A 15,902-nucleotide genomic window follows, 5' to 3' on the forward strand; every position below is an offset into this window, starting at 1 on the left:
TTCTTACATCGTATTTAAAAGCTGTGCTCATACCCAAAAATACAATCCAAAAATATAATACAGTTCTCTTTGGACTTCACTCTTTATAGAAAATAATAGAGAGCCTGGTGGCTGGAAAAGAATTAACAGTTTGAGGCTAAAYGTTCAACTGAGGACCAAAGCCACATAGCAGCTTTCATAAGATTTTACTGTGTGTGGTTCTACAGTGCCAAAGTACCTGATGAGTGCTCTCTAGCTTAGTCAGGAGGATTCATTATTGCATTCATGATATGAAACACTGAAAAAATATGGGATACGTAAGTGCATGATTTGCAGTTGTGTGTAAATCTCAATACAGGTTTCAATAAAAATAATAAAAGATCTCATCAAAATTCAAGATACTTTCATACTTAAAATCAGCTTTTATAACTATTCGAACAAACTGATTTTCAAAATCACTCAGCTGAGGATCCATTGATAGCAGGCACTGAATATACCATAGAAGAAACTTGCACATGTCATTCCAAGAAACACACAGGGTGAAATCCAGGAGTAATGTACTGGGCTGAGAAGTGCAAATTACATATTAGTGAAAGGGCAGAAATCTTGGGTTGTAGTTACATAAAACATTTTATTCAGCAGCAAGGATGCTTAAGATGTTTCTACACAAACGTCTCTTCCCACTGCATCCATCTCTTTCTCCACCCATGCTGTTCACATCCATATCCGCAGTAGGATGCAGTTATTTAYGATGCTGCATGATGTACCAAATTGCTAAACTGATCCAACTTTAAAAAGCTACAAGAAAAAAATATTCTTGCAAAAAAGCAAGATCTTCTTCTTGTTTCTTTTCTTTTGTCTTTTAAATTCCAAGCATCACTGAAATGATAATCCACCAGAAAACAGTAGCAAGGCACAGGGACAATGGATAGGTCTTCCAAAAGCCAGCTTCATCCAACATCATGTGATTACACCCTCGGTACTGTTGTTGCAAGTCAGGCTCCCCATGGATTCTCATTTTGTGGGTACTCAAATAACATCAGAGTCTAATCTGGGCAAAACACTTGCACTGAATAGAGCAGAGGTGTAGGATACAGCAATTATACAAGCTCCAAACTCTTCTCCTGAACGCGGGCCATACCTCAGTATGTGTGCAAGTAACATGACTCAGTCTTAGCTGGCACTGAACGCAATAGAGCAAGGAAGTTTATACAAGCCAAGAAGGCAGCCCTTTGTTTCTTCTTTTTAAATAAAAACATGAAAGGAGACACATTTCAGTATTTCAGAGCTGTATTACAGCCATACAGCACACTACATATTATGTTAAATGACAGTGTTAGGAAATGGGCAGGGTGGAAGTAAGAATCTTTATATAGAACTCAGAGCTGTAATTCAACCGCTGACAGCCACATGAATACAGCCCTACTGAACACAAACTGTACCTTTCCCCGGTATTAGGCTATTAGGCAGATAAGGCTCCACTTTGGATTTAAAAGACTTAAACTGAGAAATGATCTTGGTTTTTTTCACCCTGCTAACCGTGCCACAGGACAGGATGAATTTCAGCACTTTCCACTGCTTATATAACAGGTGTACTCATAAATATGCAAAGATGATTTGAAGATATAGTTTCTAATCCACGTTTTATGTCTGAACAATTTACATAGCTTTCATCAAGTAGAAAGCATTGCCTGCTCTTGAAAGAAGTTCCTGTACAATTTTAGGCTACATAAGCTGTATTTTTGTGTAGTGTAGGTTTCAGGTCAATAACAAAATGAAAGACTGAATGGGAGTATTATTGACAGAAATGCACTTTTATATAGAAGAAAAATGGCATAACATACTTTCAGATCAGATTCTAAGAAATTTAAGATGCACCTTTCTCCACAAATGCCTCACACTGAATGGAGAATATCCTAATTTGTTTCTAAGCAGACATGATAAAGTGGAACTAAACAGCTATAACAAAAAAGGCAAATCTCAAGCATGATTAGCAGAACACATATACCTCAGCTAGAGTTCATACAGTCTTTGAGTTTCATATAGTTAATGAAATTGTTACTCAAAGACAAGAATTTGTTTTAAATCAACTTAAGAATAAAAGACTGCAGTTTTCAGCATGTTGGTCTGACATGTCTCAGGAGCATTCTTTCACATGGGAAAACAAAGAAAATGGCTATGGCAAAAGAGGACAATTTGAATTATTTAAACCATGATCTCACACATAAGTCTAAGAGGACTAGTGGAAAGACAGACAAAAGGGGAATTTTGCTCAGGGAACTGAAATGCAATCATCAAGGATGACTGACTTACAGCAAGCCACCATACTAGAGCAAGGCTCCTTTGGAGAAAAGTCCCAGAGATCAGAGAATACAATGAGAGAATAGGAAAAGAGCAGAGAGAGGGGTAAGGAGAAGGAAAAAGAAATGAAAGCAAAAGAAATATCACAGACTGGCTCTCTCTTTCTCTCTCACTCAGAAAGAGGTAACACCAAACACATATCACCTTTCAGAGTGCACCAGGAGTGCCTTAGAGCTTTTCTGATCACTAGTTGCTCCTAGCAAACTGGTAAAAAGTCCTCTAGATACAGACTGGTTTCCCAGTCATGAATGGGGTCCATATTCAGGGAAGGGGAAAGGGGGGAACCTGTCAGTTTGTGTATTTCCATCATAGGCTCTGCCATAGATTCTTATATATCAAAGATTGTTTTTAATTATTCACAGACATAGCTTTAAACAGAAGTACACCAATAGTGCAGTCTTGATGCCAGCATAATTCTGTCATTTATTTTTAGGTGAACTGAGCTTCATCCTGAGTGAAAAATAAATACAGGAATAGCTTTTGGCAAGACTCTTATGCATTTTCCTTATTTAAGTCCCTGGAAAATAAACTTCAGCCTTTACATTGAGAGCAATGCCATAGTTCTATTTTTGGGAGATTTCAATTACCACCTGTTATTGTAATCCCTATTGTAATTTTATTGTAACTCCTACTGTAATCTCCTATGGGCCAAATTCCGGGAAGCGTGACTGCTTTTATCTTCCTTGCTAGGTTCAAGAGAGGAATCCAGAAACTATTTAAGATGACGGTGGTGACCCCATCCATGACAACAGTCACACAATATTTTAAAAAGGAGTCTGGAGAAAAACAGATGCTACTATGTTTCAGAAGGATAAGGTTACTTAGATGCTTTATTCTCTCACTTAGCTCTAACATATACATGTTCCCAAATAGATAGCAAGCTTTTTTTTTTTTTTACAATGATGCACAGCAAGTTTTACTATTAAATAACAGACAATCACACAGCACCTACCAGCTACCATTTTCAAACCATTACTTTGCACAAAGGCCCCACTAGCAAAACTACCTTATATCAAGGGAAAAGTCCAGGAAGATACTTCTTTGGGCCTCAGAGTTAGAGCGATGTTCTAGAGTTACCTATGACAAAGGTAAAAGAGGAGCCTAAAGCTCAGATCACGAAGCTCTTCATGTTAAAAATGCCGACAATCTTTTTCATTCCTTACAGCCTTTCCCACCTCAGAATAAATAGGAACAAAGAACAATAGTTAAAATGCACCCTGAAACATTTCATATTTGAAATACACATGCACATGCAGAGTAAACAGATATTTGTGGGAAAAGTCAAGGAGAAACCCAAACAGTAAAAATAAAATACATTTAAAGCACAATTCTGTCACTGGAGGAACAGCATCATAAATCTGATCAAAAAAGTAATGGTTTGTCAGAAAGGGGTACTTTGGGATTCAAAAATCCTTGTAAAAGAATCAGTGTAAATTTAAAATTAAGGGACGCTTGTCTAAAGAAGAGTTGGCTTCTCCTCAGTAGTCTTAATGTAGTCTTAAGGTATTCAGCTTGCTTCAGTCCTAAAAAAACTCATAGGAACAAGCTGGCATATGAAGTCTAAAGTTATTTCTAGTATATCCTGAAGCAGAATGACTGGGATGATAGAGGAAGTTAAATCTGAAATTACATTCATTATTTGCCCGAATTAACCAATTACAATAATGAACAGTCAAAGTTCATACAAATCAATGTACACATGTAATTTGACATTTTGTATRACATGTAGTAGACCTGATTAAGGTCTGCCAAAACACTGCAGATGATATTTACCTTTCAAAATACATAGAAAAGCATTCTGCATGTCAGCCAAAACCAGATCACCACCTACAAATGACAAACAGCATTACACAACAAGAGGACTTCAAATTGAAATTCTTTAAGCTTCAGAGATAGTGTGGTCACTTACATAACCTCTGGGATAGAAAAGAGCCCAGCATATTTCTTGGATAGTACAAATAGTGCAGCTATTAGGAGCTGCTGCATGAACCGGCTCAGATCCCTCTCAGAATGACAGAGAAACCAGCACTGAAGAGAAACGGCCCAAGTCTTCTCATAGCTGTTTTTCTAAAAGTATACTATGGAGGGAAAATTATGATGGACTAAGTAACTGAATACAGGCAAGAACAGAATTTGCCAGACAACTCTAAAAGATCCAATAGTCAAAGATAAAAATTTAACAGCATTCTGCCTTTTTCTGCCTCAAGGAATTCCCCACACACACCCTTCACTAGCTTTCCACAAGGTGACCCCAATCACCCTAGTCAGCCTCACAGCATCCTTTGTGGAACCACAAACTGTTASGAGGCTGACCTGCAAAGCTGATGGAAAATATCAGACTCGCCAGCTCTAGTCTTCCTAAGAAGCACCATCAACAGACAATACTGGCTGAGGCATCACTGTGCTCAAGAAGAAAAAGAGTTTCTGTGCTAAGCAAAAGGAAATTTCATACTTCTGCTGCAAACAAAGGAATATGTTCTCTCTATACACAGGCTCTATACTGCTCAGAAGGAGAGGACTGTCTTACCCTTTTACTGTGCTCCAGAAGTGCTTGCCTCAGGAGGCCAGAGATACCAGCTTTGTGATACTCAGAATAAACAGACAGTGTTCACAGACCCTCTAACAGCAGCACAAAGACAGAGATATGCTTTTAGTGCTTCTATACCTTTCACTGTCACAAAGCAAGAGAATAAATCCAAGTTACCCAGACTGGCTAGTGAAGCAAAAGCAAAGACATCAGAGCAAAGAAAAGCCATCTTGACAAAACCTTTCGATGAGAACAGTTTTGCCTTCAGAATAAAGTAGGGACTACTAATTAGCTGTAACTTAGTATACCAAGAAAGCATCGACTGGGAGCGCACCAAAATCACTTACATGCAGAATTAAAAATAATAAAAACTGAAGAAACACTAAAGGGGAAAGAAAGAAACAATAATTACAGATCTATTCAGTTAACTGAATAAAAAAACCCACCCAAGATGCATTTGTACTGTATAAAAGTCAAAATTAAATACACAACTAAATCAGCAAAAATGTACACCTGCTCCAGCTTATGTCATTGTTGAGCACTGACTTCACCTCCCTGAAGTATTAAGGAACAGGATGCATGAAGGACTAATTTTCAGAAGTGAGTGCTTTCTTATTCTTCATCTAAATTATTAAGGGCAATACCTGCATGTAAAAGCCAGTGATCTAGCTACATATAATAAATACTTAGGGAGCTTTTAAAAATATTTCTTATTGATCTGCCACTTCATGCTTATCCAGAGTCACTTAAGCTACAGGTAAATATGTGAGTAGTAAGAACTGAAACCAGTATTATCAGAGCAACTATTTGATATCCTCTCAAACTGTAATGTATGTAGATCCTTAAGGTGTTCAATACTGATTTAAAAGAAAATGGCTACTACAAGTAAATACTAAGTGATCACTAGTAAACTAATGAAAGCAAATTAAAGCTGAAATTCTCAACTGTTGTAGTGTTTTTTCAGGTTACTAGGATAATATAGATCATAATACTGGACTAAAACACTCATCAAATACTGTAGAAGGACTCATCACACTTAAATCTGTACACTTCTGGTCAAGGGTAGAGTCAGTGGTTTACCTAGCTACAGGCACATTCTTCTTACATTCATTATTTCTCAAAGACAACCATCCTATCAAGTTTACTAGTTTCGGTTAATTTTTTTTTTTTTAAGCAAGCCATCCAGTCCACTTCCCACTATCAGAAAATATTCTTCCTTCCCCAACATAAGGTTTGCCAAATAACCTAAACAACCTCTCCAACTTTCTCCTGGTTAGCAACACTGATTAGGACTGCTTTAATCCCAATGTCCATGCCTCTACTCTTGGAAACCCCTACAGTTGTTTTCTGAATTGCTCTGACAAATTCTCCAAAGTCTGCAGTGAATGCAATGTGGTGCATACTCATATCACCAAAGTCAGAGCTGGTAAGAGACACAGATAAAACCTTGTGACTACAATGTGTCAAATGCAGTAGCAGTATAAAATTCATAAACATAAACTGCAAGATTTTTTTTTTATATCAGGGGGAAAAAAAAAAAAAAATCAAGAAACTGAATTCCTGCTGGCCCCACTGTTGTGATCTTCACAACAAACCAACATTTTCTATCACAATATTGAGCTGATTAAAAGTAAAACCAATAAATAATATCGCCAATATGTTATTTTCCCTCTTAGCAGTAAGAATCACTCCAACAGCCCAACAGTACTTTTTATTTTTTCCTAAAAATTTAACCCCTCATTTCACAACACTTAGAAAAACTTATGCCATCTTCAAAATGATGTGTTCATTCTTTCAGACTAAACAAATATGGCAAGTAAAACTGGCCTCTCCCCGAGAATTCAGCAGAAGGTTTTGCCATTGACATCAGTAAGAAAAGAATACGGCCATTTCTGCATTTTACTGTTTCACTAGATAATTGTTGTTTGTTCATCCTCAGGCATCTGTCAAAGAAGTCTAGAATTTGAAATGCAATTTCCAATTTAAGATTCTTTACCAAAGCTTAACTGCTCACACGTCACCACAATGCCATCATTTTATTTGCTCAGGCATCCATCAAAATTATTATCCCATTATTTGAATCACATTTCTTTCAACAAGGAAAGGAGAAGCATGCAAAATTCTAGATTTTGTTCACTCTCCTTGCAATTACAACAATGAAAAATCTGACTTCATATGACTCAAGGTATCCTCACAAAAAAAAGTTTAAGTTTTGTTATTTGCTATGATCTTCAAGGTATGTAATCATATTAAACCATAGTTACAGAGTAGACGGATTTCCAAAGGAAACTGTATCTGTAAAATTTCGGAACTGTTAATGGAACAAGATACTAGAATCATGAAGACCACTTTTGTCTATTTTTCATTAAATGGTAATAGATGCAATAGACATAAGCCCTGTAATCATCCAGCTAATATTGTTTAACTTTATCTGGAGGGGCCACAGGGAGGGGACAGTTCAGCCACAGGGTGCCTCCAGGCCTGCTTTCTTTGAAAAGATGGTTGCTAGGGCCTCTTTATTTTGCCGGGCTGTTTATGGACACACTGACATCTGCACGCTAGGAAAAAGACTGTCAGTACACTTCATTCGTGTCTCTAAGCCAATCAAAAAATCCTTTAAACCTTTACTAGTCTAGGCAGACTTTCAACCACCAGCCTACCAGTGAAACACCATGCTCCATTACTTACACTTCCATATTTGTCATGGAGTTTGCTTAGAAACATTTTCCTGGCTTCTGAACTCCTACCAGATTTGCAAAATATTTTTTGATATTTTAATCATATATACAAATCAGGCCAAGATTTGAATGAAGAAATTTTGATATCATGGTTAATGTGGAGGTATGGTTTTTGGATCCAGATGGCAATAGGACCAAACACAGGTCCCAATATCCTTTTTTATTTCCATAATAAGCAGACAATATTCTAAGAATCCCTTCTTCCCCTCAACTGCCACCAGCCTGTAGACCCAACCTTACAATTAAAAGCAAGCGCTACCTAAAATGTCCTAAAAGGTGGCCTACGAATGGTCCAATCCAGTCTTTGGAAATCAAACAACACCTTTGAAAGTCAAAGGAAATACTTCCTTCCTTTTCAAGCTAACAACATAAGACACTTTGTAACAATTCTTCCTTTCTAGAGTCTTCCAACTACTTAAAACATAATATTCTTAAAAAGAGGTCATTGAGAACAGCTATCATGTACCTTTCAGTATTAACTTCTACTATAAAATAATGTGACCGTTTCCACACCCATGCACTTAACACTGCTCTGAGCATTGCGGGTTAGATCCCAAATAGACTATGCCTATCAAACTGCCAAATGCAAGCAGCTGAGGGGTTCTGTTTTCCTCTGCTCTCGGCAGACTAGTACAATCAGCATGGCATGCTTTCTTCCATCTCTCCAGTGCCATGCCCCGGCTGCTCTGAAAAGCTCCACAAGGCTTGAGCACTATTCTTTGTGAGCCTCCTCTTCTGCTGCCAGAGAATCCAACCCAAAGCAGTATCCGTGGTCTCCTAAGCATCTCTGTCTCAAGGTGAATTGCTCTGAGTATTCCTATCTTTTGTTCTTTATTGCAGAAAAACCATGACGGCCCACAATATGTTTTATATTTGTTTTAAAGTTATATTTAACCTGAGTGATAAATAATACTGGAGCTAGCAATTAGAAGCCCTAGGATTACTGTAAAAACTTGATTGATTTACACAGGCCTAAAATGAGCAATGCCCTGATGCATTCCACCAAGCAGAGTCAAATGAAACCAGATCCATTTTTTTAGCATGTATTTACCTTACTAACACAGGGAAAGACTAGAAATGACTCTGCAGAGAACTACTATGGTTTGGAAATGCCCCACAAATACCACAGTCAAAGAAAGATACGGTGACCATTCTAAACAATTAGAAAATGCTGTTAACAAGCCTAGAAAAGACTGCTGCATCCAGACCACTCAGCTCGATGACTACTGACTGCAAATAGGTTTTCAAGAAAAAAAAAAAAGGGAGGTGGGGGAGGAGAAAAGGCAGAACAGATCATCAGGACTTTGGCAAAAATGAATCTCATCCACTGAGAAGGTAGGGAAATATACATGCATAATTTTACAAGGATTAAGAGTTTGTGTCAAACCCGTTATGTGCTGTGGTGAATTCTTATACTGCAGTGAGTCATCTTGTCTGACAGTTGCTGGGGAATTAAAGCAGTTATTTAAAAAAAAATTATATGTCCTGCTTGACGCTTTATACAAATAGCCTCTTAAAAAATTAAAATGCAGTCAATGAGCTTTTAAGTATAGAAGAGATATGGTACATTTAGGATTCTCTGTATCACACCACAAGCATCCATTCCGAGCTATGAAAATCTAAAGGCGTCTATTGATGTCCCTTTAGAGAAACACTGATCTTTCTATTGCTCTCCACACCCAATCCAAATCCTGTATCAAAAATTAGTTTATTATATCTGCCTTTTATATAGCATGAAAGTATTTTTTCCTGACAAAAATTAAACGCAAAAGAAAGAGATGTGCTAAACCTGTATTTCTTCGGTATGAAAGAATATTTGGGTTGCTAGAATAAAGACTATTTGAATCTAAATGACAGCATTTCTCTTATCATGGAATAACATAGGCAGGTCAATATCCTAGGAGAAAAACAGCATGTTGACTCACAACCATGAGTATATGTCGAGTTGTTGGTTTGGCAAGGAAAAGCAGTGCTAAGCTTCTGCTCTTTGCACTGTGCAGCATAATCAGAGATAGACATTCCCTGAAGCTGGAAAGGGCAGCTCCTCACAATGTGTGTCCTTGTTATAAATACATTTCTTACCGCCTGCTTTGCCTATAAAACTGACACCCCATTGGCAATTTTCACACATCCTTGGGAAAAGTTGTTAGAGTATCTCTGTTGTGTAATACAGTAAAGATCATCTGAATGATCTATTAAGTGTAACCCTTGGGCATCAATGCTGCTCAACATCAGCTTGCAAGGTATATTTACAGCATGCCTTCAGGACAGCTGTTTTGGGAACATCCTGGAGATTTGCATAGTTTACTTTACAAGGCATTACAATCACCTGCATGAGTGACTGAGAACCTTGACATTATATCCAGTAAATTCCTTAAGTCCAAATATCAGAGTAAAATCAAGTAGGTCCAAATAATAAAAGAGAGCTCAGATGCCATTGCTTTAAAAAGCAAATTCCTAYTAACTCATGAGTGAATTCAACCTGTTTTTAAAATAATGAAGCAAYTCTCCCTCTCCAACTTGAGCACCATCCAACAAACAAAACAGCTGATGAGTGGAGCTTCATCTTACAGAGAAAGAAAAGTTCCTGTGTCCAGCACTCCCGATTTTATCATAACTTTCATGATATTTGGTATATTTTCTTAAAGCCTTAGATCTTGCATATACTTAGGTGAAAATTTCAGCTTTATGTGTTTTGAGTAAGTCTTCTCTCTGCCAGAGAGAGAACTGAAAACATGAGCCAGCGTGCCCTAAAGGCTCAAAAAAACAAGAAGCAAATGCAAGCAGCAAATTTCTTAGTTCATTTTTTAGCTAAGCTCAAAAGGTATTAACACTTTGCCTTTGTGCAGGTTATGCTCACTTGCTAAGTGGAGCACTATCTCTTAAGGAGTGAAATGAAAGGATGACTTTGTGTCTCAAATCACAGAGGTGTGGTAGTTATTGAAATTTTCACACTTTGTAACCTCTCCATGGGTGTAGAGTCACCTGGCAAACGTTACGCAGAAATAATAACTATAGGAGCTAACTACAGCTTTCTGGCCCCAATCCAACGAGTACATCCAGATATGCAGATCTACCGGTATTGGTCTCCATGCAAGAGGCTGCCAGCCACATCTTCCTTCTGGAAGTTTGGGCAATTTTGCTGATGGTATTATTCTACTGGACAAGGTCCTTATTTGCTCTTTCAGAAGGAGGCATTGTAGAGTAAGAGACACCAGCAAAAGACAGAACTTATAGCTAATGGAATAAGAAACCTGGCCAAACAATGACCCAATCAACCCAAACAATATCAAGTGAATATAATCAGGCGAGTAGATATAACTAAAGCTGGGGACCAAACTAATTTGCTGAGTGTACGTCCACTGCCTTTGGGAAAAAGCAACCATTCATGAAAGATCTGCTGATGCTTTTCAGAAAGTGCTCTTTGGAGGAAAGTTCAGACTCAAAAAGACCTGCTAAGCCTCATAAATGAGGGAGACTGAAAGTAGAGTATGGAATACAGGGAGAACAGTTTCTGAACAGGATGTTTTTCACATTTTCCATGCGGTGTCTGTGGTTCTTAAGTGTTCCTGCTATGTTATCTGACACTTCAGTAAAATATTGGAAGATATTTAGAGCATCTTTTCCTAATTAATTTTGATTCAGGAAATAATTGGAAGGGCAACATAACCTTGTATACCCTTAAATTGAGGGAAAAATGAAAAAAGTATTTGGGGGACTTTTTTAATTCTTAAATGTTTTTAAGAATGAAGGGCCTGTAGAATTACAATTTTTTAATAAGAGAACACATCTCAAGACTCTTGTTTTTATTAAATCAGTTCTTCAGTTAACAACCCCCAAGCTATACTAAAAAACAAGATGATTCATCTAATTCCACCCAGTACAATTTTATACATAGTTAGAAAACTAAAGCCTCATAAAATTCTAAAACAGCCCTAAAGAACAACTACTGCAGAGTGACATGTTGATTGCATCAGCCTAGAAGGACTACAGTTTTCAGCAACACAATCATCAGTACACCCAGTGGAAACTACTACGGAGTGTCAAAGAACACACATGTAACGTGCCAGCATCAGACACATACACTCACACAAAGCAAAACAAACGTCTTGAGAATATTCGGCTAGATAAGGAAAATTCCACAACTTACCTCAAATATTGCTACAGAATTTAAGTTGTTGATGCTTCTCTATGTTCTGAGAAACACAGAAACATTTCCCCCTCCCAAAATGAAGTGAAAACATCATCATGAAGTGTGCTATTGATGCCTTAAGCTGAACATAAAATTACACATCAATACATAAACGTGAAAGTTATTTTCAGAGCTCAAACTACCTACAACAAGCCACGCTACCTACATAGTTCACCCTCTGACATGGGGTAGGCTACAGGCACATGCACTGAGGACACTGGTAAACATTTCTGACTCTGACTGATCTTCAACTTCTTAATCATAAAAATGAAACTACCAAAACCTGAAATGGTTATCTGAATTTGCATCCATAGTACATTTTAAACAGCTATGTTAAAATCAAAAGAGCACATTAAGACCACAATAAAAGGGATGTAAAAGGCATGTGGCTTGCCCACAAATAAAGAATGGGTTAGAATTGCCACAGAAACAAACTTAGCAGAACACAAAGTAAACACCTTTAAGACGGGCTCTCCTTCCCTCTAAAGCAAAAAGCAGAACTGCCTAACCGCTCACACAAAAGGCACTCTAACATGGTTTGCCTTATCATCTACAAAGCACGTGCTACCTGTCCAGCAGCCAGTTCCTGAGATTATTCTGTCGGTATCACTGCTGTGACTGAGACTACACCTGGTGCACAGCTCAACAAGGAAATCAGAGTTTGGCTGCCAGGGAAAAAAATATCGTGGCCAAATTTAAATAGATAATGACTACCAGCAAAGACTCTAATTACAACATCCACACAATGTCCACTGTGCTAGTGGCACAGCAGTATTTGTCTGGACACATGGACACCAGTGATTTTATGCAAGGTTTCAAGATGCATTGCATGGATTGCACCAGCACTATCATACAATACATCTGCAGTACCTAGTTATCTTTAGTTCACAGCCTAGGAATCAAGCTGCAACAATCTTGCCAGTGTTCCTCTCTCTTTTCCACAATGCAGCAACTTTCTTTCAGGTGTCCCCATGCTGCCCAGAAAGTCTTCGGAAGGACAGGACTAGATTGCTCTGGTACACATGAGAGCTGTAAGACCCACAGCATTCAGAGGTAGCAGAATTGAAAAAGACACAGTCACAAAGCAACAAAACATTTCAGGCATTCAGCATTTGAAAAACATCTTCCTAGCAAGTTTGATTCAGGAAAGCACTTAAACAGGGGCACAACTTAAAGTAGTCACCTTGCAAAGTTATCCATGAGACAAAAGCACATGTTTAAGCAAGCAGTTGCTTATCTACTGCCTTACACTTCAGTAGTTTCCAGATTCAGGAAGGCAGTAGAGACATCATAACATCATAAGCGTAACACACCAAGACCTGAGTCCTGCAAATATTTATGCACATGCTTAAGCATATCACAGTGAATATACTCCATTGAAACCAGTAGACTGGCTTATGACGAAGTTAAGCACATGCATAATGTGCTACAGGTTCAGGCCTAGAAATGCATAAACTTGCCTTGAAAACCATTTAATTCAGAGTTAATATGGTCAGAGTAAGACCAGTCTTCTATAGCACAACAAAACTTTACAAACTACTGATCCTACCGTATGTAGCAATTAGTTTTGGAAATAGGCCAGAAGTTGCAAGAGAGGTGCCTAAAATTAGGAGCTTTAGTAAGTGAATGACTTAATTTTCTCAGCCACTGAGCACTGCAGTTTACTTAACTGAGAGCACATCAGGAGCGGCTTGGGGGAAGACACTGAAACAAAGATGCTGACCCTTTCTTCACCCACCTCCCAGTTCCAACCTATCTTCATTCAGGCTGCTACAGTCAGAAAACACTGGCCATACTGTCTACTGGGTGTAATGTCAGTGGCACAGAGGGAAGATATTGTCAGCGTACTAAATTCATTCCAGCTCTAGCTCCAGGGAAGTTACAACAGTGCAGATACAGATGTCCAGTTGCAAACCACATCCTACTTCCTCAGCGTCTTCTTGGATTATGCTTACAGCAACAGAAACTGTACCATAAAAGTGTATTACAGCTTTAGCACACTGAATTAGCATACTTCTGACTGGAGATCTAAGTTAGTTTGATTTTGGTCTTTTGCAAGCACTTACTAACATGTTTTAATTACTATCTTGTTGGTGAATAGACAATAATGTGCATACACACCAAAAGCATTTTCTACATAAAGTGAGTGTTACGTATACTATGATACAAACAGTTCTTCCTCCAATCCCCTGTCACCGCAGATAAGRGCCAATGAATGGACAGTACATCGTAGTAAGGCAATATCATATTTAACTTTTCTTATTTCAGGATTTCAGGGCACTGGGAGGGTGATGGGAGGAGAGGAATAGCAATAAGAGCCAGCAGCAATCCCAGTAGCTCGTTCTCCTCTTCACCATGAAAGCGTTAAAAGAAAAATACAATGTCAACATCAGCTCCTCCCTGCTGATGAAACTGGCTTGAGCGCATTTTACTTTCTGGCTGGGAGCCCTTACAAACCGTTACAAAAAGACAGAAAGACAGAGAGGCAGAGAGAAAGCCAGCTCGATATAGCCTACAATTCAACAACTAATTTGGGACACAGTGGGTCAGTTGCCCTCTTCATGTTAAGTGTTATAGCCAGTCAGTGGTAGATGAACATTAATATATATTTTTTTCATTTAAGGAAAGCGGAGAGGGAGAGACCAGCTAACAGTACATCTGTACTTCAGGAAACAGACAACTCTAGCATCAAGATATATAAATACTCCCTACCCTCTTCCTCTGGGAGGAACAGATTACATCTCACACACTAAAATCGTGGCTAAAGCTGATGACACTGGGCACTCAATCCCAGTCAGCGAGAGACCCTGAYAGGCAATAATCGTTCCGTGCATCTCATTCCTCGACCAGAGCTGACACAGATCGAAACGGGGAGCTGGAGACGGGCTGAGGCCAGCAGGGAGGGCTCCGTCTCCTGCTCATCCTCCCCAGCACAGGAACAACAATATGAGGTGGCAGGAGAGCTTACCCAAGCTGAGAACCAGCGAAGCATCAAAATAAACCAAGCCAAGAAAATCACCACCAGCTTTCAATTAAATAAGGGGAAAAAAACGCAATAAAAAAAACAGTTTCCTCTACGAGACCTAACTAGCATTTTTTAAAATAACCTTATCAGCGAGTGTTTTGTTGCAGCTGATTTACACATTGATCCCGATGCGTGGACTTCACGGCAAGTCCCTCGATACAGTCAAATAGCTTTTTTGCACCAAGGTATACGGCAGATTTCTGCAAAACTGCATTTTCTTGGCAGGACAGGAATCCCTGCAAGCCAACCCTAAAGATTTTTCCATCTTCCGTAATAAAACATGCAACACTGGAGCGGCAAGCCCTGCTGCCAAAGCCCCTCTCCCACCTCCGCCAGCGCCGCGGCGGCACGAAGAGGAGGAATTTACAGGTAGAACAAAAAATTCATGCGTGAGTTTCTGCAGAGCCTTACGGAAAGGTGGCTGGGGGGTGGAAGGGCGAAAGGAAAAACAGAAGAGGCCGCGGACGCCATGGGGAATCGGGGAGAGCACAAAAGCAACCTGGTTTAGAAAGACACCGGTTTCCCGAGAAACTAGAAATGCAGAAGATTCCTCGCCCAGCGCCACAGGGCGGAGGGGGGAGGGAGCCGGTCCGGGGCTGCCTCCGCGGCTCCGCCGCGCTGTCACACGCCGGCACAGACGGCCCGGCCGGCGGCGCCCCGCCGAGCCCGGGGGGCCGGGGGGGGCCGGCCGTTCAACTGTCACCGCCGCGCGCCAACCGCCACCGCCCGCGCGAGCCAACGGCCGCCGCCAACGGCCGGGGCCGGGGCCCGCCGCCTGCCGACTTACCCTCGGATAACTCCAGCTCCAGCTCGGCCAGCCGCGCTCTCACCTCCAGCGGCAGCGACATGCTCTCGAGGCTGCGGTCCGCCATGCTCGCGCCGCGGCGGCGGGCTCCCCCCTCCTCGCGCTGCCCCTCGCTCCCCCTTTGTTCGCGGCAGACAGGGGAGAGGGACGACGGCGGCGCCGCGGCGGATGCCGAAGTCCTCCGCGCGGGCTCAGCGGGGCATAAAGGAGGGAGGCGGGCGGGCGGGGAGTCCGCGCGCGGGCACGGGGCGCGGAGGGAGGGAGGGAGGGAATGC

At 40.2% G+C, this 15,902-nt stretch overlaps 1 protein-coding gene across 1 annotated transcript in view; it reads right to left on the bottom strand.

Annotated features, from left to right (window-relative positions):
• DIP2C (disco interacting protein 2 homolog C) overlaps window positions 1–15,694 on the bottom strand; it is a 328,359-nt gene extending 312,665 nt beyond the window's left edge. Inside the window, exon 1 of the mRNA XM_026069254.1 lies at window positions 15,610–15,694. Coding sequence (XP_025925039.1) covers window positions 15,610–15,694 — 85 coding nt within the window. The remainder of the gene's footprint in view (window positions 1–15,609) is intronic.
• Window positions 15,695–15,902: the final 208 nt, after the last annotated feature.

The sequence above is a fragment of the Apteryx rowi genome, unplaced genomic scaffold (genome assembly GCF_003343035.1).
Source record: "Apteryx rowi isolate R43461 unplaced genomic scaffold, aptRow1 scaffold_29, whole genome shotgun sequence".
Classification (NCBI taxonomy): domain Eukaryota; kingdom Metazoa; phylum Chordata; class Aves; order Apterygiformes; family Apterygidae; genus Apteryx; species Apteryx rowi.